The sequence below is a fragment of the Salvelinus namaycush genome, chromosome 10 (genome assembly GCF_016432855.1).
Source record: "Salvelinus namaycush isolate Seneca chromosome 10, SaNama_1.0, whole genome shotgun sequence".
Classification (NCBI taxonomy): Eukaryota; Metazoa; Chordata; class Actinopteri; order Salmoniformes; family Salmonidae; genus Salvelinus; species Salvelinus namaycush.
In genome coordinates this window covers 36,003,141-36,026,013 of record NC_052316.1, presented here as the reverse complement: position 1 = coordinate 36,026,013, position 22,873 = coordinate 36,003,141, and the positions used below count along the sequence as shown (strand labels likewise).

Genomic DNA, 22,873 nt, shown 5'->3' with positions numbered 1-22,873 from the left:
ACTACACGCTGTAACAGTCATCATCTGTTCATCTACTACACGCTGTAACAGTCATCATCTGTTCATCTACTACACTCTGTAACAGTCACCATCTGTTCATCTACTACAGTCATCATCTGTTCATCTACTACACGCTGTAACAGTCATCATCTGTTCTTCTACTACAGTCATCATCTGTTCATCTACTACACGCTGTAACAGTCATCATCTGTTCTTCTACTACACGCTGTAACAGTCATCATCTGTTCATCTACTACACGCTGTAACAGTCATCATCTGTTCATCTACTACACGCTGTAACAGTCATCATCTGTTCATCTACTACACTCTGTAACAGTCACCATCTGTTCATCTACTACACGCTGTAACAGTCATCATCTGTTCATCTACTACACTCTGTAACAGTCATCATCTGTTCTTCTACTACAGTCATCATCTGTTCATCTACTACACGCTGTAACAGTCATCATCTGTTCTTCTACTACAGTCATCATCTGTTCATCTACTACACGCTGTAACAGTCATCATCTGTTCTTCTACTACAGTCATCATCTGTTCATCTACTACACGCTGTAACAGTCATCATCTGTTCATCTACTACACGCTGTAACAGTCATCATCTGTTCATCTACTACACGCTGTAACAGTCATCATCTGTTCTTCTACTACACTCTGTAACACAGTCATCATCTGTTCATCTACTACACGCTGTAACACAGTCATCATCTGTTCATCTACTACACTCTGTAACACAGTCATCATCTGTTCATCTACTACACGCTGTAACAGTCATCATCTGTTCTTCTACTACACGCTGTAACACAGTCATCATCTGTTCATCTACTACACGCTGTAACAGTCATCATCTGTTCATCTACTACACGCTGTAACAGTCATCATCTGTTCATCTACTACACTCTGTAACACAGTCATCATCTGTTCATCTACTACACTCTGTAACACAGTCATAATCTGTTCTTCTACTACACGCTGTAACAGTCATCATCTGTTCATCTACTACACGCTGTAACACAGTCATCATCTGTTCATCTACTACACGCTGTAACAGTCATCATCTGTTCATCTACTACACTCTGTAACACAGTCATCATCTGTTCATCTACTACACGCTGTAACAGTCATCATCTGTTCTTCTACTACAGTCATCATCTGTTCATCTACTACAGTCATCATCTGTTCATCTACTACACGCTGTAACAGTCATCATCTGTTCATCTACTACACGCTGTAACACAGTCATCATCTGTTCATCTACTACACGCTGTAACAGTCATCATCTGTTCATCTACTACACGCTGTAACACAGTCATCATCTGTTCATCTACTACACGCTGTAACAGCCATCATCTGTTCTTCTATTACACGCTGTAGCAGTCATCATCTGTTCATCTACTACACGCTGTAACAGCCATCATCTGTTCTTCTACTACACGCTGTAACAGTCATCTGTTCTTCTATTACACGCTGTAACACAGTCATCATCTGTTCTTCTACTACACGCTGTAACACAGTCATCATCTGTTCTTCTACTACACGCTGTAACAGTCATCATCTGTTCTTCTACTACACACTGTAACACAGTCATCATCTGTTCTTCTACTACACGCTGTAACAGCCATCATCTGTTCTTCTATTACACGCTGTAGCAGTCATCATCTGTTCATCTACTACACGCTGTAACATTCATCATCTGTTCTTCTACTACACGCTGTAACAGTCAGCATCTGTTCTTCTACTACACGCTGTAACAGTCATCATCTGTGATTCTACTACACGCTGTAACACAGTCATCATCTGTTCTTGTACTACACGCTGTAACAGTCATCATCTGTTCTTCTACTACACGCTGTAACAGTCATCATCTGTTCTTCTACTACACGCTGTAACAGTCATCATCTGTTCATCTACTACACGCTGTAACACAGTCATCATCTGTTCATCTACTACACGCTGTAACAGTCATCATCTGTTCATCTACTACACTCTGTAACACAGTCATCATCTGTTCAAATACTACACGCTGTAACAGTCATCATCTGTGATTCTACTACACTCTGTAACACAGTCATCATCTGTTCATCTACTACACGCTGTAACAGTCATCATCTGTTCTTCTACTACACGCTGTAACACAGTCATCATCTGTTCATCTACTACACGCTGTAACAGTCATCATCTGTTCTTCTACTACACGCTGTAACAGTCATCATCTGTGATTCTACTACACTCTGTAACACAGTCATCATCTGTTCATCTACTACACTCTGTAACACAGTCATCATCTGTTCAAATACTACACGCTGTAACACAGTCATCATCTGTTCATCTACTACACGCTGTAACAGTCCTCATCTGTTCATCTACTACACTCTGTAACACAGTCATCATCTGTTCAAATACTACACGCTGTAACACAGTCATCATCTGTTCATCTACTACACGCTGTAACAGTCATCATCTGTTCATCTACTACACTCTGTAACACAGTCATCATCTGTTCAAATACTACACGCTGTAACACAGTCATCATCTGTTCTTCTACTACACGCTGTAACAGTCATCATCTGTTCATCTACTACACGCTGTAACAGTCATCATCTGTTCATCTACTACACGCTGTAACAGTCATCATCTGTTCATCTACTACACGCTGTAACAGTCATCATCTGTTCTTCTACTGCACGCTGTAACAGTCATCATCTGTTCATCTACTACACGCTGTAACAGTCATCATCTGTTAATCTACTACACGCTGTAACAGTCATCATCTGTTCATCTACTACACTCTGTAACACAGTCATCATCTCTTCATCTACTACACGCTGTAACAGTCATCATCTGTTCATCTACTACACTCTGTAACACAGTCATCATCTGTTCATCTACTACACGCTGTAACACAGTCATCATCTGTTCTTCTACTACACGCTGTAACAGTCATCATCTGTTCATCTACTACACTCTGTAACACAGTCATCATCTGTTCATCTACTACACGCTGTAACACAGTCATCATCTGTTCTTCTACTACACGCTGTAACAGTCATCATCTGTTCATCTACTACACGCTGTAACACAGTCATCATCTGTTCTCATATTTTTAACTGGTCAGGGACAGCACAGTGGGATCAGCCATGGATTTGGAAGTGTCCAGGAGGGTGTGTGGCACAGGCAGGATGGGGTGGCTGGGAGTTCAGGGGTTGAGGTGATGGGGGTTCGGGGGTTCGGGGTTATTTGCTTATTCTTGGATCAGCTGTGATGACTGTTTGCCAGATACCCCGGCAAAAATCGGCATTTCATTTATCTCCATGTCCAGCCCTTATATGTAGACTCACAATGAAGTGTTTTAACATTTTATTTTCAGGACAACCAGGGCTACAAGTCGATCACAAATCAATTTGATATAAACAAATGCATTCATGATTTATTGACAAATGTCAATACAAAAAAAGAAGGTCCACCAAAGCAAAAACCTGATAAAAAATGAATTTATACGAATGTAAGTACAGAAATTGTTTGCTCACTGGGAAATGACAGTGACAACAGTTTGGAGTTTGAGACAGCAACTATGTGAGCTTATTACAGTATTATAGACACTTCGTCCTGGGACTTCCTATGTAGAAGAATCCCATACCTTCTAACAACTCTTGTGTAGCTTGTGAAGTCAAAACATGTTACATATCCGTGTTCGTGGGACTCTCAGCTTTTAATAAGTCAAACCATCCGGACTCTACAGACGTTTTTGTCGAAAGACCTGGCACTCCGCGCCGGCATTACGGTGGGAATCATTGAAAGCTTTCATACAGTATGATATCAAAATCAGCTGTTGGCTTTGCTGTACCACTGTGGAGCTTGTGTACTTTACTTTCTACCTTCTTCAGCATGAAATAGCTGTAACAGTAAAGTCGAGTTTCAAGGTCTTTCATGTCAACTGGCTGCTTGACTGGTTGCTTTTTGTTGCAGTGAGTGGACATGTCAGTTTTACCTCTGAAATGTTTTTTGTTTGTTTTGTTTTATTCCGCCACTGACTGTAGGAGGTATGTAAAGGTGTACCGTGGGGGACACCGTGTAGTAGGAACTAGAGGTCGACCGATTAATCGGAATGGCCGATTAATCGTGGCCGATTTCAAGTTTTCATAACAATCGGAAATCGGTATTTTTGGGCGCCGATTTTTTTTCACACCTTTATTTAATCTTTATTTAACTAGGCAAGTCAGTTAAGAACACATTCTTATTTTCAATGACGGCCTAGGAACGTTCTGCCTCGTTCAGGGGCAGAAAGACAGATTTTTTACCTTGTCAGCTCGGGGGATCCAATCTTGCAACCGTACAGTTAACTAGTCCAATGCTCTAACACTGATTACATTGCACTCCACGAGGAGCCTGCCTGTGCCGCGAATGCAGTAAGCTAAAGTAAATTGCTAGCTAGCATTAAACTTATCTTATAAAAAACAATCAATCAATGACTGTCATTGCTCCAATGTGTACTTAACCATAAACATCAATGCCTTTCTTAAAATCAATACACAAGTATATATTTTTAAACCTGCATATTTAGCTAAAAGAAATCCAGGTTAGCAGGCAATATTAACCAGGTGTCATTTCTCTTGCGTTCATTGCACGCAGAGTCAGGCTATATGCAACAGTTTGGGCCGCCTGGCTCTTTGCGAACTAATTTGCCAGAATTTTACGTAATTATGACATAACATTGAAGGTTGTGCAATGTAACAGGAATATTTAGACTCATGGATGCCACCCGTTAGATAAAATACGGAACGGAATAAACGTTTTGTTTTTGAGGTGATAGTTTCCGGATTAGTCAAAGGTATATGGTTTAGAGAGAAATAGTCGACGCGTTATAATTCCTGTTATAACTTGCGGCTGAACTTGAAAGGGGTTCCTTCGTTATTTTACCGTTCATGTCTTCCATAGAGAATGTCTTGATCTACTTCAAATAAGGTCTGTGTTTTGTGCAGGCTTAAACCGCCTCGACGTTTTGATACCCGTGTAAATCTCACTAGGATAAGGTGACGTTTGTCAACATATTTTCATAAATCCACTCTACAAAATTTTTTATCTTCGCTTATATTTAGCCAATATTGATCAGAGTTACCTTGTCCTATGGATATCTACACAGTTATAAAATTGGCAAGGTGGTGTAAGCCTACACGAAACACAGACCTTATTTTAAGTGAATCTAAAAATATCCTATGGAATAAATGAAGGAACCGCTTTTCAGATTTTGCTGTCATGGGAATTATGACTCGCACTTTGGTCGTCAATTCTTACCATGCCCATTATTAAAATAGGATTTCCTGCATATAGAAATTACAGTTTTTGTTTTCAACATTCATCACAGGTAACTTAAACTCTATTTTTTTTTCTCTATTTTTATTCAAACAGTTGAGAGTATTTGTCTCCTAACCAGACTCTTCAGTATCATTGTCACTTCAGAGCTGTGTGTGTGTGTGTGTGTATTTATGTATTATATTAAGTTAAAATAAAAGTGTTCATTGTTCTTTCAGTATTGTTGCAATTGTCATTATTACAAAAATTTGTGTGTGCGTATGATATATATATATATATATATTAAACATTTATTTTTATTTTATATAAATCGGACGATTAATCGGTATCGTCTTTTTTTGTCCTCCAATAATCGGTATCGGTATCGGCGTTGAAAAATCATAATCGGGCGACCTCTAGTAGGAACACAGAGAGACAGACAGGTAACTGGGCTGTGGTGGTTGGATGTGTTGGAGTGCTCAGTGTTCTGTTCTTCTCCTTAGCTCAGACATGCTCATATCATGTGATTCCCTCCTACCCCTTCTTCACCCCACAGAAGGGACATGTGTTAGGTTAGTTCACAGACATTTGAAGACTAGGTAAAATGTACAGCTGTAGAAGTGAAGTAGTAGAGTGTGTTGGAGTGGCTTTGGCATATTTCTATGCAGCATGGCATGGGTTAATGTCTGAAATACCACCTTTAGACCGTGGCTGTACTCCAGGAGGACCTTGTGTATACAGTGTGCTTGAATGAAAATTATAATATTTTTTAGTTGAATAATTGGTTTGCACCAACAATGCTTGAAGAGCTTGTGCCATACACCAGGAGTTAACAGAGCTAGGACTATGGCACTGACTGAATAACTTCCTGCTTACTTTTTAACTAACTCTTTCTTTCTCTCTCTCTCCTATGTCTTTCCATCTCTCCTTATAGTGGTGGACCCACATGGCAAGACCTCATCCCCCGTCCTGGAGCACCCCGGCCCAGCCGACCAGCCTGCCGCTCCGCCCCTGCGTCGGAGGAAGGAGCGTCCCCAGGTGCTGAACTTGAGTGATGCAGAGATGGCCGGGGTGCTGCGACCTAGGCCGGGCCGACTGGACAGCCCTAGCAACCGTTACGCTGGTGACTGGAGTCGCTGTGGAGAGCGCTACCTCCCCCCTCCTCTGCCCCAGGAAGAAAATGACTATGATGATGTTCCTTCTGAGGATATGGAGGTCACTGAGGAGGGACAGGAAGGACAGGACACGGAGAAGGAGGGGGGAGAGGAGCTGAGACAGGAAGGATTACTGGACAGTGGACAGGAGGAAGGACAGGCAGAGCCACCTACAGCAAAACAGGAACCCCCACTACTCCAGGAGGTGATGGAGGGACCTGTAGAGAAGGAGGAAGAGGAGAGAGAAGCAGAGGAGGAGAGAGTGGAGGAGAGCGATGTTTCCAGTGGCGGTCAGCCGTCAGACGATAGGGTGTGTGATGATGATGATGATGATGAGCGCATCCTGCCCCTCCACAACCCCAAAGAGCATACATACCAGGCTTACATGAAGATCCAGGACATCAGCCCCGTTCTCAGCAACAGGGTCAACCTGCGAGACCTGCAGGAGAGCATCGACACGCTCATAGGCAACCTGGAGAGAGAGCTCAACAAGAACAATCTCAAAGTTAGCTACTGACGCAACACACATTCAGCCCCACAGGCTACTGACTCAAACACACAGCCCAACAGGCTACTGACTCAAACACACAGCCCAACAGGCTACTGACTCAAACACACAGCCCAACATGCTACTGACTCAAACACACAGCCCAACAGGCTACTGACTCAACACACAGCCCAACAGGCTACTGACTCAAACACACAGCCCAACAGGCTACTGACTCAAACACACAGCCCAACAGGCTACTGACTCAAACACACAGCCCAACAGGCTACTGACTCAAACACACAGCCCATTAGGCTACTGACTCAACACACAGCCCAACAGGCTACTGACTCAAACACTCAGCCCAACAGGCTACTGACTCAAACACTCAGCCCAACAGGCTACTGACTCAAACACTCAGCCGTTACAGGCTACTGACTCAACACACACAGCCCAACAGACTACTGACTCAAACACACACAGCCCAACAGGCTACTGACTCAACACACACAGCCCAACAGGCTACTGACTCAAACACACAGTCCCCAATGGTGGAAAAGGCTTAGCTAATTCTAAGGGCTTCGAGACTGGAGAGTTGTTGGGGTTCAGGAATTGGGCTCCAGGGTTGCCGTGGTGACTCTTAATAAAGACGACTCAGTGGCACGTGCACCCGTGTCGTGTTGTGTGCCCCTGCAGAACTCTGGTGTTTAGAACTCTGGTGCGTGATTGGCTGGACACTTCATTTAGCACCTACCCACAAGACATTATTTGATGTTTCATTAATGTTTTGCTTTTGATGACTTGTTTTTACATGTCGCTCATGTTCTGTTGTTCTTATCCGGTTGTTGTTGTTGTTGTTGCTTCTCTTCTTATTAGAAGAACCCATTGACCCCCAGGGGTGTAAACGGTGCCTTAATTGTGTGAAGGTGGGACTTTAAGGCAGGGGAGAGCTTTTCTATTGAGGTACGAAACATTATGACGTACAGCAATGCACTTATGAGGCAGGCTTTAGTGTACAGTACAAGTCATTTAGGTATATGGTACATGCAGTATAGCTGGCTATGGACTGGGAGGAGAACCAGGGAGGGGGCTAGCCCTCTGAACCCTCCTCCTCCTCAGGTACGAGTACAAACGTATCATACAGTCACATACATACCTGCTCCAATACCATGAAGAAACACATAAACAAGAAGATAATGGGTGATACGTGTTTCTCTCTACCTGCTAGAACAGAGCAGCTAATCTGTAGCAACAAACAGAGATAGAAAAAAATAACTAATGTGATGTCATGTATTTGAAAAATGAATAAGTGAATATGACATGGGTGAAAACCATTCATATCTGGTTTTCTTTTAGCCTTCCCCAACCTCCCACATGATCTAGACCAGGGTTTGGTCTTAATGTGCACCCAGGGGTTCCCCAGAAGCCCTGATCAAGACCACGCGTATCAAACTCATTCCACGGAGGGCCCAGTGTCTGCGGGTTTTCGCTCCTCCCTTGTGCTTAATTGATTAATTAAGGTAATTCATTAGTAAGGAACTCCCTACACCTGGTTGTCTAGGGCTTAATTAAAATGGAAAAACCAAAAACCTGCAGACACTAGGCCCTCCATGGAATGAGTTTCAGACCCATGATCTAGACAGACAGTGATCACCTGCGGGTTTAAAGAGGAAAAAGTCAAATATGGGAAACTTACGTATGGTACATACTGACTGCAGAACAGCAGTTCACGTGTTTCATAGAAACAGTTACTGTGTGGAGAGGGCTCTGGCTAGTATGACATGTGAGTCCACTACCTAAATAGATAAAAGAAAGTTTTCAGAAATCCAGCGATTCATAATGATCAGTATTTAACATATTTATGTATATATAAATGTATTTGGAGTATATATATTATTTTTTACAGCTTATATATATATTTCCATACAGGCATATTTAAATGCTCTCCATAACCTTGTAGTGTTGACCCATGATAGACTATATAGACGGGTTGGTTGTTTAGCAACAAAACCAACACATGTGCAACTATGGGGTAAAACAGACGGGTTTGGCTTAGACTGTTGATCACATGTCAACTATATTTTGTTTCTAATGTTCATTGAAAACAAATACATTTCCACAATGAGCACTTGTCTCTCAAATACATTGTTATAGTTGGTTAGATAGCTAGAGAATATTCGCCATATTAGCATAGACATGAGATCAGTCAAAATAAGACATGGTATCAAGAACAAGGTAAAAGCAGCTGAAACGAGCCACATACGATTCCCCACATGGCAGATTCTTGTCATTGTTGCTAGCTATCTGGCCATCCAGGACCACAACAACACACGGCCTTCTGCCCCATTCAAATGCGTGCATGGTTTCGTGACGTTGTCACCTAACCCGTCTATGTTGCTTTGTTTCCTCCCACTTAAGCTACCTGTACACATCTTAAACGTGCTGGACTAATGGTACAACTTAAGCTGTAATATATATGACATAGAAATACGTTCTTGCAGAAAGAGAGATATTGTTATATTTTTTTTTACATATTTGGCATCTGTTTTTGTCGCCGGTTGGTCTAATATGTGTTCATAGTTGTGTTTAAAAGGTACTGATGAACATTGTTGCATGGTCAAAAGCTTTATTACTGACTTAAACAAGTATATTTCCCACCTGAGGTTATCGTATCATATTTATGTGTACATGGAGATTATTTTCTATTTGTTCCTATCCCACTTTTTTGTCATCCCTTTGACAGCTGCTCACACAGACTAACAACCAGGTTCAAAAGAACATTTAATTGAAAGACTAAAAGAAAGGAAAATCATTCAGCTAGCTAGTCCCTAAGGCGATTGCACTGCAGTGCAGTAGTTTCCTATGGTGATGGGAAACTATCCAGTGAAGCTTTCATTATATAAGGATGTTTTTCTGGTTCTAGCCTGGCCCTGGTTCCTATCCTCCGGGTCTGGCCTGGCCCTGTTTCCTCTCCTCCGGGTCTCGCCTGGCCCTGTTTCCTCTCCTCCGGGTCTGGCCTGGCCCTGTTTCCTCTCCTCCGGGTCTGGCCTGGCCCTGTTTCCTCTCCTCCGGGTCTGGCCTGGCCCTGTTTCCTCTCCGGGCCTGGCCTGGCCCTGTTTCCTCTCCTCCTGGCCTGGCCCTGTTTTCTCTCCTCCGGGCCTGGCCTGGCCCTGTTTCCTTTCCTCCGGGCCTTGCCTGGCCCTGTTTCCTCTCCTCCGGGCCTGGCCTGGCCCTGTTTCCTCTCCTCCGGGCCTGGCCTAGCACTGTATCTATCAATGCATTCCTCCCTCTTCACTCTTTCTCTAACCCCCTCCCTCCTTCCCTCTTAATCAGTGTGTCACATGTCCACATTGTGTCTGAGCACGTGCACATCGTTGGTTGTGTGTACATCGTTGGTTGTGTGTACATCGTTGGTTGTGTGTACATCGTTGGTTGTGTGTACAGTAAGTGTCATACGGTCCACGTGTTTTTGTAATAGTTATTTTGTTTCATCTCTGTCCTGTTTGTATGTCTGTCTTGGAAACAGAAAACTATGATGAAAGCATCACTAAATAGAATAATACTTTGTACTGATCTTGAAAAATGTATGGTCATATTAAAGTATATATTTCACATGGCCTTGCGTCTTTCTGGTTATTACATTTTGTCAAGTTGATTCAACCATGTTCTGCTGCCAAATCATTGGCCTGTAGATGAGAGTAAAGTGAAACACTCAAAGCATCCCATTTTGAGATGTAATGTCTGTTATATGTCTTTTTGCTATTCACTTTAGACCAGTATTAAAATGTCGTAACATTAACAGTCATTGACAGTCAGTTATTTATTGGGTCTTGGTTTCTACCGATGTTGCTTTCAGAATCTGCTACTGTGCTGTGACTTCCTGCCTTTAAGTTAGAAGTGATTTCAAATAAGGGTTTTTAAGGTATTAGGGTTCAAATAAGGGTTTTTAAGGTATTAGGGTTCAAATATGGATTTCCAAGGTGTTAGGGTTCAAATATGGATTTCCAAGGTATTAGGGATCAAATATGGATTTCCAAGGTGTTCGGGTTAATCTATCTTTGCTATGGAAAAGTTGGAGCAAAGCAACAAAAGACAGGAAAGATGGGAAGTGTTCCTGGCTCTGCAGAGTTTTGGGAATATTTTTAGGATGTGGGAATCTCCCAGTGCTTGGCACAGCTTCGGGGACATTCCAAAATGACAGCCCTCATCATTTTAAATCTGTGGAGTAGCCTACTACCTTTCTTTTCTTTCTTTTTACTCTCGGTAATACCAATTACCCCACTGAAGACATTCTTTAAAAAAGTATATTCTTCCATAACAGACTTTATATGGACAAATAAAACTCATGGAATAAAAAGGAAAGTTTTACGTCTTCCTAAGTCTGAGGGAGGTTTTAACCTTCCAGACTTGGAATTGTATCAACTCGCCACCCAAGGCTTTTACTAGCGACATATAGTTAAATGCACTAAAGAGGAACAATGGGTACATATTGAAGATGCACATGCTCATCCTCAGAATCTTTTTACATGTTTGTTTTCAAAAGATTAAGCTAAGAACATTAACATCTTCATAGTTAAGAACCTCATAACAATATGGAATGAAATGAAACGGATTCTACAAGAACCAATATCACTCCTTAAAAACAACCTTATGGAACAATCCCTGGACAGCGTTTCAGAAAACACCGATAATTTGGTCCACATAGAAAACTAAAAGCATAGGAACCGTAAAATAATTGGTATAAGGAAATACATTAAGTTCCATGACAGAATTAAAAAGACCAATGTAGATATTTTAAAATATATGCAAATTAAAAGTTTTGATTTGAAATCTTTTGGACATCAGAGCAATGTTGAGGGAATTCTATTTGAGTCAGAAAATGATACTCATATGATAGGTAAGATATACAACATCCTGCAGAGAGCCTATCCAACTGACAATCTCTTAGAAAACAATATAAACTAAGACTTAAAAATAACTGATATTGGTACAAGTTGGAGGGAATGAGCATGTGCATCTTCAATATGTACCCATTGTTCCTCTTTAGTGCATTTAACTATATGTCGCTAGTAAAAGCCTTGGGTGGCGAGTTGATACAATTCCAAGTCTGGATGGTTAAAATCTCCCTCAGACTTAGGAAGATGTAAAACTTTCCTTTTTATTCCATGAGTTTTATTTGTCCATATAAAGTCTGTTATGGAAGAGTATAGCAAACAAAATTACAGGTAACAAAAATGTACTAAAATGTACTACTATACATGTAATCCCATGTATAGAATTTATTATACAAGAGACAAAATTAATAAATTCTACAGCACAACGGAGAGTCACGTCTTAAGTGTAAGACTAACAATGAGTCAATAATCCATGCCTTCTGGGAATGCTATGAAGTTCAAAAATGATGGCCTGAGTTAGAAAGTTGTTCATCCGTCTGTCCGCATATTTCAAGACATGTCATATGTCAACCAATCCTCCATTGTTAAGACAATAGAAAAAACATGCTTCATTATGTAAATATTGAAAGAGCGTGGGCAACGAAGAGGAACAAAATGGTGCAATTTGAGGACATGTGGCGGAGAGTAGTGCAGGCATGGAGATAGAACAGGTGGGTCTGGGCAGGAGATAGAACAGGTGGGTCTGGGCAGGAGTGATGTTGATGTTTTTGTGCATCATTATGTTATCTTTTGTATTTGTATGTTTTGTTTTGTCTTGTTTGAAAATACGGCCAGGTCACCCATGATAGAAGTCGGTATTAGATGTCCATCCATGTCTGAGGACATTGGGAGATGATGTGAAAACCGGCCACTAGAGGCAACAGTGAGCGCTGTTACATTCAAGTAGATTTTAGTTTTGCTAGAGTATTGTGGATGGGGATAGCACATGGACGTAAGCATGAGCAAAAGGTTGCATATTCAAATCCAGCGACAGAAACTATTTATTTTGTAATTTTTTTAAGCCTAACCCAAATCTTAACCCTTACCTTAACCATTCGGAGTTAATAACTAACCTTAGGGAGTTAATGGCTAAATGTAACTCTAACCTTAAAAATGTGGTGTTAATGCCTAGACTTAACCTTAAACACCTCGAAATTTGACATTTGAAACGACTGTGAAATTTGACGTTTGAGAAACATGGATGAACATCTAATTCTGATGTGAGAGCTTGTTGTGAATATCAGGGGCGCAACTTTCACTCGGGACGGGAGGGACGACATGTCGCCCCCACATTCTGAAATAAATTTTTGTCCACCACAGTTTTATCATGTGATACATGTGATACAAAACGAGGCAATGGTGTGCTTTAGGACCATGCGGACGACTCTGAGCGGTCGGGTAGGCTGTTTGTAGTGTTTATCCGGCTGGATAAAAATATATATATATACAGTTGAAGTCGGAAGTTTACATACACCTTAGCCAAATACATCTAAACTCAGTTTTTCACAATTCCTGACATTTAATCCTAGTATTCCCTACCAATTCCCTGTCTTAGGTCATTCCCTGGTTAGGATCACCACTTTATTTTAAGAATGTGAAATGTCAGAATAATAGTTAAGAGAATGATTTATTTCAGCTTTTACTTCTTTCATCACATTCCCAGTGGGTCAGAAGTTTACATACACTCAATTAGTATTTGGTAGCATTGCCTTTAAATTGTTTAACTTGGGTCAAACGTTTTGGGTAGCCTTCCACAAGCTTCCCACAATAAGTTGGATGAATTTTTGCCCATTTTGGCCTCTTGCTCGCACACGCTTTTTCACTTCTGCCCACAAATTTTCTATAGGATTGAGGTCAGGGCTTTGTGATGGCCACTCCAGTACCTTGACTTTGTTGTCCTTAAGCCATTTTGGCACAACTTTGGAAGTATGCTTGGGGTCATTGTCCATTTGGAAGACCCATTTGCAACCAAGCTTTAACTTCCTGACTGATGTCTTGAGATGTTGCTTCAGTATATCCACATAATTTTCCATCTTCATGATGCCATCTATTTTGTGAAGTGCACCAGTCCTTTCTGCAGCAAAGCACTCCCACAACATGATGCTGCCACGGTTGAGATGGTGTTCTTCGGCTTGCAAGCCTCCCCCTTTTTCCTCTAAACATAACGATGTTCGTTAAGGCCAAACAGTTCTATTTTTGTTTCATCAGACCAGAGGACATTTCTCCAAAAAGTACGATCTTTGTCCCCATGTGCAGTTGCAAACCGTAGTCTGGCTTTTTTATGGCAGTTTTGGAGCAGTGGCTTCTTCCTTGCTGAGCGGCCTTTCAGGTTATGTCGATATAGGACTCGTTTTACTGTAGATATAGATACTTTTGTACCTGTTTCCTCCAGCATCTTCACAAGGTCCTTTGCTGTTGTTCTGGGATTGATTTGCACTTTTCGCACCAAAGTACGTTCATCTCTAGGAGACAGTCAATCACAACATTCTTATCGGCAGACTCAACAGCCTTGGTTTCTCAAATGATTGCCTCGCTTGGTTCACCAACTACTTCTCTGATAGAGTTCAGTATGTCAAATCAGAGGGCCTGTTGTCCGGACCTCTGGCAGTCTCTATGGGGGTGCCACAGGGTTCAATTCTTGGGCCGACTCTCTTTTCTGTATACCTCAATGATGTCGCTCTTGCTGCTGGTGATTCTCTGATCCACCTCTATGCAGACGACACCATTCTGTATACTTCTGGCCCTTCTTTGGACACTGTGTTAACTAACCTCCAGACGAGCTTCAATGCCATACAACTCTCCTTCCATGGCCTCCAACTGCTCTTAAATGCAAGTAAAACTAAATGCAGGCTCTTCAACCGATCGCTGCCCGCACCTGCCCGCCCGTCCAGCATCACTACTCTGGACGGTTCTGACTTAGAATATGTGGACAACTACAAATACCTAGGTGTCTGGTTAGACTGTAAACTCTCCTTCCAGACTCACATTAAACATCTCCAATCCAAAAATTAAATATAGAATCGGCTTCCTATTTCGTAACAAAGCATCCTTCACTCATGCTGCCAAACATTCCCTCGTAAAACTGACCATCCTACCGATCCTCGACTTCGGCGATGTCATTTACAAAATAGCCTCCAACACTCTACTCAACAAATTGGATGCAGTCTATCACAGTGCCACCGTTTTGCCACCAAAGTCCCATATACTACCCACCACTGCGACCTGTACGCTCTCGTTGGCTGGCCCTCGCTTCATACTCGTCGCCAAACCCACTGGCTCCAGGTCATCTACAAGTCTTTGCTAGGTAAAGCCCCGCCTTATCTCAGCTCACTGGTCACCATAGCAACACCCACCCGTAGAACGCGCTCCAGCAGGTATATCTCACTGGTCACCCCCAAAGCCAATTCCTCCTTTGGTCGCCTTTCCTTCCAGTTCTCTGCTGCCAATGACTGGAACGACTGGAAGGAATTTTCCAAGCTGTTTAAAGGCAGTCAACTTAGTGTTTAGAAACTTCTGACCCACTGGAATTGTGATACAGTGAATTATAAGTCAAATAATATCTGTTAACAATTGTTGGAAAAATTACTGGTGTCATGCACAAAGTAGATATCCTAACCGACTTGCCAAAACTACAGTTTGTTAACAAGAAATTTGTTGAGTAGTTGAAAAACGAGTTTTAATGACTCCAACCTAAGTGTATGTAAACTTCCGACTTCAACTGTATATATATATATATGTCCCCCCCACTTCTTAAACCAAAGTTGTGCCACTGCTGAAAATAATATTAATAAAATCTTTCAAATAATAATAATAATAAAAAGCATATGATTAACACCTTCAGCAGGAAGTGAACATCGAGTTCCAAACAATCCAGGGCCATTTGAGCTGTAAATGGTTTTGTAACTTTTTTGTTGTGATGGTTATTCAGCACATAAACCCGTCCCTATGCTGGAACATTGGATACATTGTGGGAGTCAACCCGTCTGCCTAGGGAGACTAGTGTTCTTGTGGCATTTTTACGATTTGTTATGAACTAGTGAAGCTTTAGGGTACAGAGTGTATAGCACCGGTGACTGTATTACTGTATTACTGTAGCCTGTGGGTATGCCTTTTACCAACCTGTGGATTTTACTGTATTACTGTAGCCTGTGGGTATGCCTTTTACCAACCTGTGGATTTTACTGTATTACTGTAGCCTGCGGGTATGCCTTTTACCAACTTGTGGATTTTACTGTATTACTGTAGCCTGTGTGTATGCCTTTTACCAACTTGTGGATTTGGATGGAATTCCAAACTTTTAAAAGTAAGCCAACTTTTCATTGAGAATTTAAAGATGTACAGTGGGGTCTGAAATTATTGACACCTTTAATAAAGATGTGCAAAAATGACTGTATAAAATATATAATTAAAATACTGAGCTATATTTTATGCTCAAAATGGGAAAAGTATATTATATTATACTATTGCTCAGAAAGAGATTTTGTTTAACAAGTAATACTTTTCTTTCTCTAAAGGGTAGGAGTCAAAATGATTGACACCACTGTTTTCAATACCTCACCTTTTAATAGCCCCATAACATCAAAGATCCACCACCATATTGTACAGTAGGTATGGGGTTCTTTTCTGCTTATGCCTCCACATTTTTTTTACCCCTTTTTCTCTCCAATATCGTGGGATCCAATGGTAGTTACAGTTTTGTCTCATCGCTGCAACTTCCGCACGGACTCAGGAGAGGCGAAGGTCGAGAGCCATGCATCCTCCGAAACACAACTCAACCAAGCCGCACTGCTTCTTAACACAATGCCTACTTAACCAAGAAGCCAGCCGCACCAATGTGTTGGAGGAAACACTGTACACCTGGCGACATGTCAGCGTGCACTGCGCCCGGCCCGCCACAGGAGTCGCTAGTACGGGATGGGACAAGGACATCCCTGCCGGACGATGCTGGGCCAATTGTGCGCCGCCCCATGTGTCAGCGTGCACTGCGCCCGGCCCGCCACAGGAGTCGCTAGTACGCGATGGGACAAGGACATCCCTGCCTGACGATGCTGGGCCAATTGTGCGCCGCCCCAGTCGCGGCCGACTGCGACAGAGCCTGGACTCAAACCCAGAATCTCTAGTGGCACAGCTAGTACTGCGATGCAGTGCCTAGACCATTGCACCACTCGGGAGGCCCATGCATTATACTTTTGACACCAAACCCACCACTGGTGTGTGTGGTGAAGAGCTCTATTTTCATGTCATCCAACAAAAGCCGCCACTTGATAGCAGCCCCTCTGTTGTAATGAACTCAACTGAACTTTTGTTCATTTTCTAATTGGAGAGAAAGAGAGAGACTCAGTGAGCATATCCTTGCTATTGAGAAAGGCCGTCGTAGGCAGACCTGGCTCTCAAGAGAAGACAGGCTATGTGCACACTGCCCACAAAATGAGGTGGAAACTGAGCTGCACTTCCTAACCTCCTGCCAAATGTATGACCATATTAGAGACACATATTTCCCTCAGATTACACAGATCCACAAGGAACTCGAGAACAAACTCGATTTTGATAAACTCCCATATCTACTGGGTGAAATTCCACAGTGTGCCATCACAGCAGCAAGATTTGTGACCTGTTGCCACAAGAAAAGGGCAACCAGTGAAGAACAAACACCATTGTAAATACAACCCATATTTCTGTTTATTTATTTTCCCTTTTCTACTTTAACCATCTGCACATCGTTACAACACTGTATATAGACATAATATGACAGTTGTAATGTATTTATTATTTTGGAACTTCTGTGAGTGTAATGTTTACTGTTAATTTTGATTCTTTATTTCACTTTTGTTTATTATCTATTTCACTTGCTTTGGCAATGTTAAAATATGTTTCCCATGCCAATAAAGCGCCTTGAATTGAGAGATAGATATGGGTCTCTTACGGTAAGCAAGAGAGAGAGCGATAGATATGAATCTCTTACGGTAAGCATGTGAAACTAGATCTACTCCACCCGTCTAATATCCTCCCCCCTCCCTCCCTGTCCTTCAACCTCCCTCTCAATCTCCCCCCTCAACCTTCCATTCCAGCTAAACAATGGTATATACAGTAGCGTTTTGCAAATGTAAAAATATATATATCATATACAGTAATATTTTACACACACATGAAGGTACCCATAAGTTATAATTTCTAATTAAAAAAACACAAATGTGAAAAATTGGTGGATATAGCATCAAGGAAATTAACTCGTCCTTAATGTTCCATACTAACTAATGTGAGTCATTAGAATAGAAGTTACTAGTTGGAGCTAAGCCTCCATAATTGCTGGGAACCTTTAGATTCAAAAACAATCCCGGCCAAGACAGACATTCCATACATGTGGTGTCCTTCAATAAGATGATATTAATCACATTTTACCCAAAGTCCTGCTTCCTTCTGATGTATTTCTCTTTTGTTCCTGCCGGTGGCGGCCCTGTTACTTGGCAGCTCATCTGAAGCCGGTAGACAAATCACTGACAGATTCCTCTGGTAGCTAGCTGTGTTCAGGGCCAGAATGATGAGATGAGAAGGGAAAGAGAGGAGGAGATGGGGTATAAGAGGAGAAGGTTTAGAAGAGAGGAGGGAGAAAGAGGTGAAAGTGAAGAATGGAGAGGGGGAGAACAGAGAAGCAGTGTGATGAGAGGGAGAACAAAGAAGAGGAGAGGGGGTTATATACGGGGAGACGATAAGGAAGAGAGGAAAGAGAGAGGAGAGAGAGGTGAAAGGGAAAAAAGGTGAGAGGATGAAAACAGAGAACCGGTGCTTCTGATCCTGTGGCTGGGGCCTCACACAACATAGAGCAGAGTAGCCCTGCTCTGTCTCAGTCTAAGTTAACCCCACTCCCCTGGCCTCCCCCCTTCTCTCTAGCCGTGGTTACACCTTGCATTAATATGTGATTATCGTCATCTGATCAACATGATCTGATCACTATCTGATCGAGATTTGTTGTGTCTACACATGGTAATAAAACGTATCTCTTATCTGCCCACTGCCTCTGCATTGTGACCAGATTCCCTGGCCCCTCCCTGTATGCAAATTAATCCAACTTGCATTGGACCTCCCTTATCACAAAAGCTGTATAAATTAACAGTAAACAGCACACTTTTATAGTTTTAAACTCTCATCATTACAACCTATATTTGTTATCCAATGACTTAAGACTGGGTGTGCAGGAGTCCAGCTACTGTCCCGATAGCCTAGACCTACCTGTCCACCGTATAAAAATAAATATTATTTCATATATCCTCCTGTTTAAAAAATAAGTAAAACAGCTTTGTAAGCCTAGATGCATTGGTTGTGTTTAGGCAAGTCATACGAATAATTAGCATACCAGAAGTTTGTATTTCGAAGAACATTTAATATGATAACTGTGGTCAAATTATAAAATTGGATAAAAGCGGCAATGGATAAAAAGTGAAAGGAGCACGCTTGTAAAGCAAATGCTATGGATTTATAAAGGAATAAAGTGTCAATCTTAAAGTAGCCTAAAGAGTCCTTCGTCTTGTGGCCTTGCTTACAAAAAAAGCTATGCGCCTTTACACATCAGTTTAGATATATTCTGCACTTTATTGCTAGCTATTTGTATGAAAATGATTGCATTTAATTCCAGGAGTCCGATTCTTATTTGCTATAGGCCTAAACAGTTCCAAAGACAAATTAATCATATCAAATATTTGTCACATGCGCCGAATACTGTTACGCGGAGTGGAACAGGGGAACCCAAGAGCAGACTCAGACGAGGAGACTGGGATGAAGTAACCAAGGTAATTATTGAAACACAGGGGGGAGATGGAGTGCAGGTCAGGGGAAGCTCGGGCGGGTAGCTGGAAACCAGGTGCGGAGGCTGAGGCTGGAGCGAGAGGGGTTGAGACAAGGTAAGTAGGTCCGGAGGGGAATCCAAGGGAGTAGCAGAGTGGGGAATCCAGGACAGAGCAGCAGAATGACGAGACGTGGGACTGGAGACAGGGACCAGAGTCAGATGGGGCAGAACTGTAGCGGAGAGGAAAACAGTGTCAGGCAAGGAAAACAGGCACAACAGGATCTGAATAGTAACAAAGGGCTAGAACCGTAGACTGACTGAGCAGAGATTATGATCTGGCAGCGTGGAAGTGGCAGGGCTGAGTATTTGTAGAGGTCTTGATTATGGAACAGGTTGCAGCTGGTGGGGATCTGCTCTGACTCCAGCACACCTGTCTCCGCTCACACAATCACACACGCACACAGAGAGAGAGGGCGATGGAGAGAGTACTGGAGACACAGGATGAGCAGTGGAGGGCGATGCAGGAGCAGATGTGACATGTGAAATGCTTACTTACAAGCCCAACAATGCAGTTTTTTTAAGTAAGAAAATACTTGCAAAAAAATTAAATACAAATAAATAAATATAAAGTAACACAATAAAATAACAATGATAAGGCTATACACAGGGGGTACCGGTACCAAGTCAATGTGCGGGGGTGCAGGTTAGTCGAGGTAATTTAGGTAATATGTACATTCGAAAGTATTCTGAATTTTTGTTATAGTCTTATTCTAAAATGTATAAAATATTTTTTTACTTATCAATCTACACACTGTAACGATTGTCGTCTGGAGAAAGAGAGGAGGACCAAAGTGCAGCGTGGTACATATCCATAATTACTTTTAATCAAGATGAATACACGAACAAAAACAACAAAATGACCAACGAACAGTTCTAACAGGTGCAACAAACACTAACCAGAAAATAACCACCCACAAACAAAAGTGGGAAAACAGGATACCTAAGTATGGCTCTCAATCAGAGACAACGATAGACAGCTGCCTCTGATTGAGAACCATACCAGGCCAAACACATAGAAATAGAAAACCTAGACCTACAACATAGAATACCCACCCACATCACACCCTGACCAAACTAAAAATAGAAACATACAAAGCAATCTACGGTCAGGGCGTGACACACACACATAATGACAAAGCAACATTTTTTTTGTGCAAATTTATAAAAAAATGTAATACTGAAATATCACAGTTATATAAGTATTCAGATCCTTTACACATTACTTTGTTGAAGCATCTTTGGCAGCGATTAAACCCGAGATTCTTCTTGGGTATGACGCTACAAGCTTGGCACACCTGTATTTGGGGTGTTTCTCCCATTCTTCTCTGCAGATCATTTCAAGCTCTGACATGTTGGCTGGGGAGTGTCGCTGCACAGCTATTTTCAGGTCTCTCCAGAGATGTTCGGTTAGGTTCAAGTCCGGGCTCTGGCTTGGCAACTCAAGGACATTCAGAGACTTGTCCCAAAGGCTCTCCTGCGTTGTCTTGACTGTGTGCTTAGGGTTGTTGTCCTGTTGGAAAGTGAATTTTCGCCTCAGTCTGAGGTCCTGAGCGCTCTGGAGCAGGTTTTCATCAAGGATCTCTCTGTACTTTGCTCCATTTGTCTTTCCCTCAATCCTGACTAGTCTCCCAGTCCCTGCCTCTGAAAAACATCCCCACAGCATGATGCTGCCACCATGATGCTTCACCGTAGGGATGGTGCCATGTTACCTCCAGATGTGACGCTTGGCATTCAGGCCAAAGAGTTCAATCTTGGTTTCATCAGACCAGAGAATCTTGTTTCTCATGGTCTGAGACTCCTTTAGGTGCCTTTTGGTAAACTCCAAGCGGGCTGTCATGTGCCTTTTACTGGGGAGTGGCTTCCGTCTGGCCACTCTACCATAAAGACCTGATTGGTGGAGTGCTGCAGAGATGGTTGTCCTTCTGGAAGGTTCTCCCATCTTTACAGAGGAACTCTGGAGCTCTGTCAGAGTGACCATCGGGTTCTTGGTCACCTCCCTGACTAAGGGCCTTCTCCCCCGATTGCTCAGTTTGGCCGGCAGGAAGCTCTAGGAAGAGTCTTGGTGGTTCTAAACTTCTTCCATTTGAGAATGATGGAGGCCACTGTGTTCTTGGGGACCTTCAATGCTGAATACATTTTTTGGTACCCTTGCCCAGATCTGTGCCTTGACACAATCCTGTCTCAGGGCTCTACGGACAATTCCTTCGACCTCATGGCTTGGTTTTTGTTTTGACATGCACTGTCAACTGTGGGACCTTATATGGACAGGTGTGTGCATTTCCAAATCATGTCCAATCAATTGAATTTACCACAGTTGGACATAAATCAAGTTGAAGAAACATCTCAAGGATGATCAATGGAAACAGGATGCACCTCAAATCAAATCTAATTTAATTGGTCACATACACATGTTTAGCAGACGTAATTGCAGGTGTACCGAAATGCTTGTGTTTCTAGCTCCGACAGTGAAGTAATATCTAATAATTTCACAACATATACCCAATACACACAAATCTAAGTAAAATAATGTAATTAAGAATATATAAATATATGGACGAGCAACGTCATAGACTAAGATACAGTAGAATAGTATAGAATGCAGTATATACATATGAGATGAGTAAAGCAAGGTATGTAAACATTATTAAGGTGACTAGTGTTCTGTTTATTAAAGTAGCCAGTGATTTCAAGTCTATGTATAGAGGCTGCAGCCTCTATGTGCTAGTGATGGCTATTTCACAGTCTGATGGTCTTGAGATAGAAGCTGTTTTTCAGTCTCTCTGTCCCAGCTTCGATGCACCTGTATTGACCCCGCCTTCTGGATGATAGCGGGGTGAACAGGCAGTGGTTGTTGTGGTTGTTGTCCTTGATTATCTTTTTGGCCTTCCTGTGACATCAGGTGCTGTAGGTGTCCTGGAAGGCAGGTAGTTTGCCCCCGGTGATGCGTTGGGCAGACAGCATCAACCTCTGGAGAGCCCTGCGTTTGCGGGCGGTGCAGTTGCCATACCAAACGGTGATAAAGCCTGATAGGATGCTCTCAATTGTGCATCTGTAAAAGTCTGTGAGGGTTTTAGGTGCCAGGCCAAATTTCTTCAGCCTCCTTAGGTTGAAGAGGCGCTGTTACACCTTCTTCACCACACTGTTTCTGTGG

General features: G+C 42.2%; 1 protein-coding gene across 1 annotated transcript in view; it reads left to right on the top strand.

The window, feature by feature from the left end:
• The window catches only part of LOC120054993 (rho GTPase-activating protein SYDE2-like), an 81,107-nt gene extending 70,543 nt beyond the window's left edge, over window positions 1-10,564 (top strand). Inside the window, exon 7 of the mRNA XM_039002808.1 lies at window positions 6,242-10,564. Coding sequence (XP_038858736.1) covers window positions 6,242-6,978 — 737 coding nt within the window. The 3' untranslated portion in view covers window positions 6,979-10,564. The remainder of the gene's footprint in view (window positions 1-6,241) is intronic.
• Window positions 10,565-22,873: the final 12,309 nt, after the last annotated feature.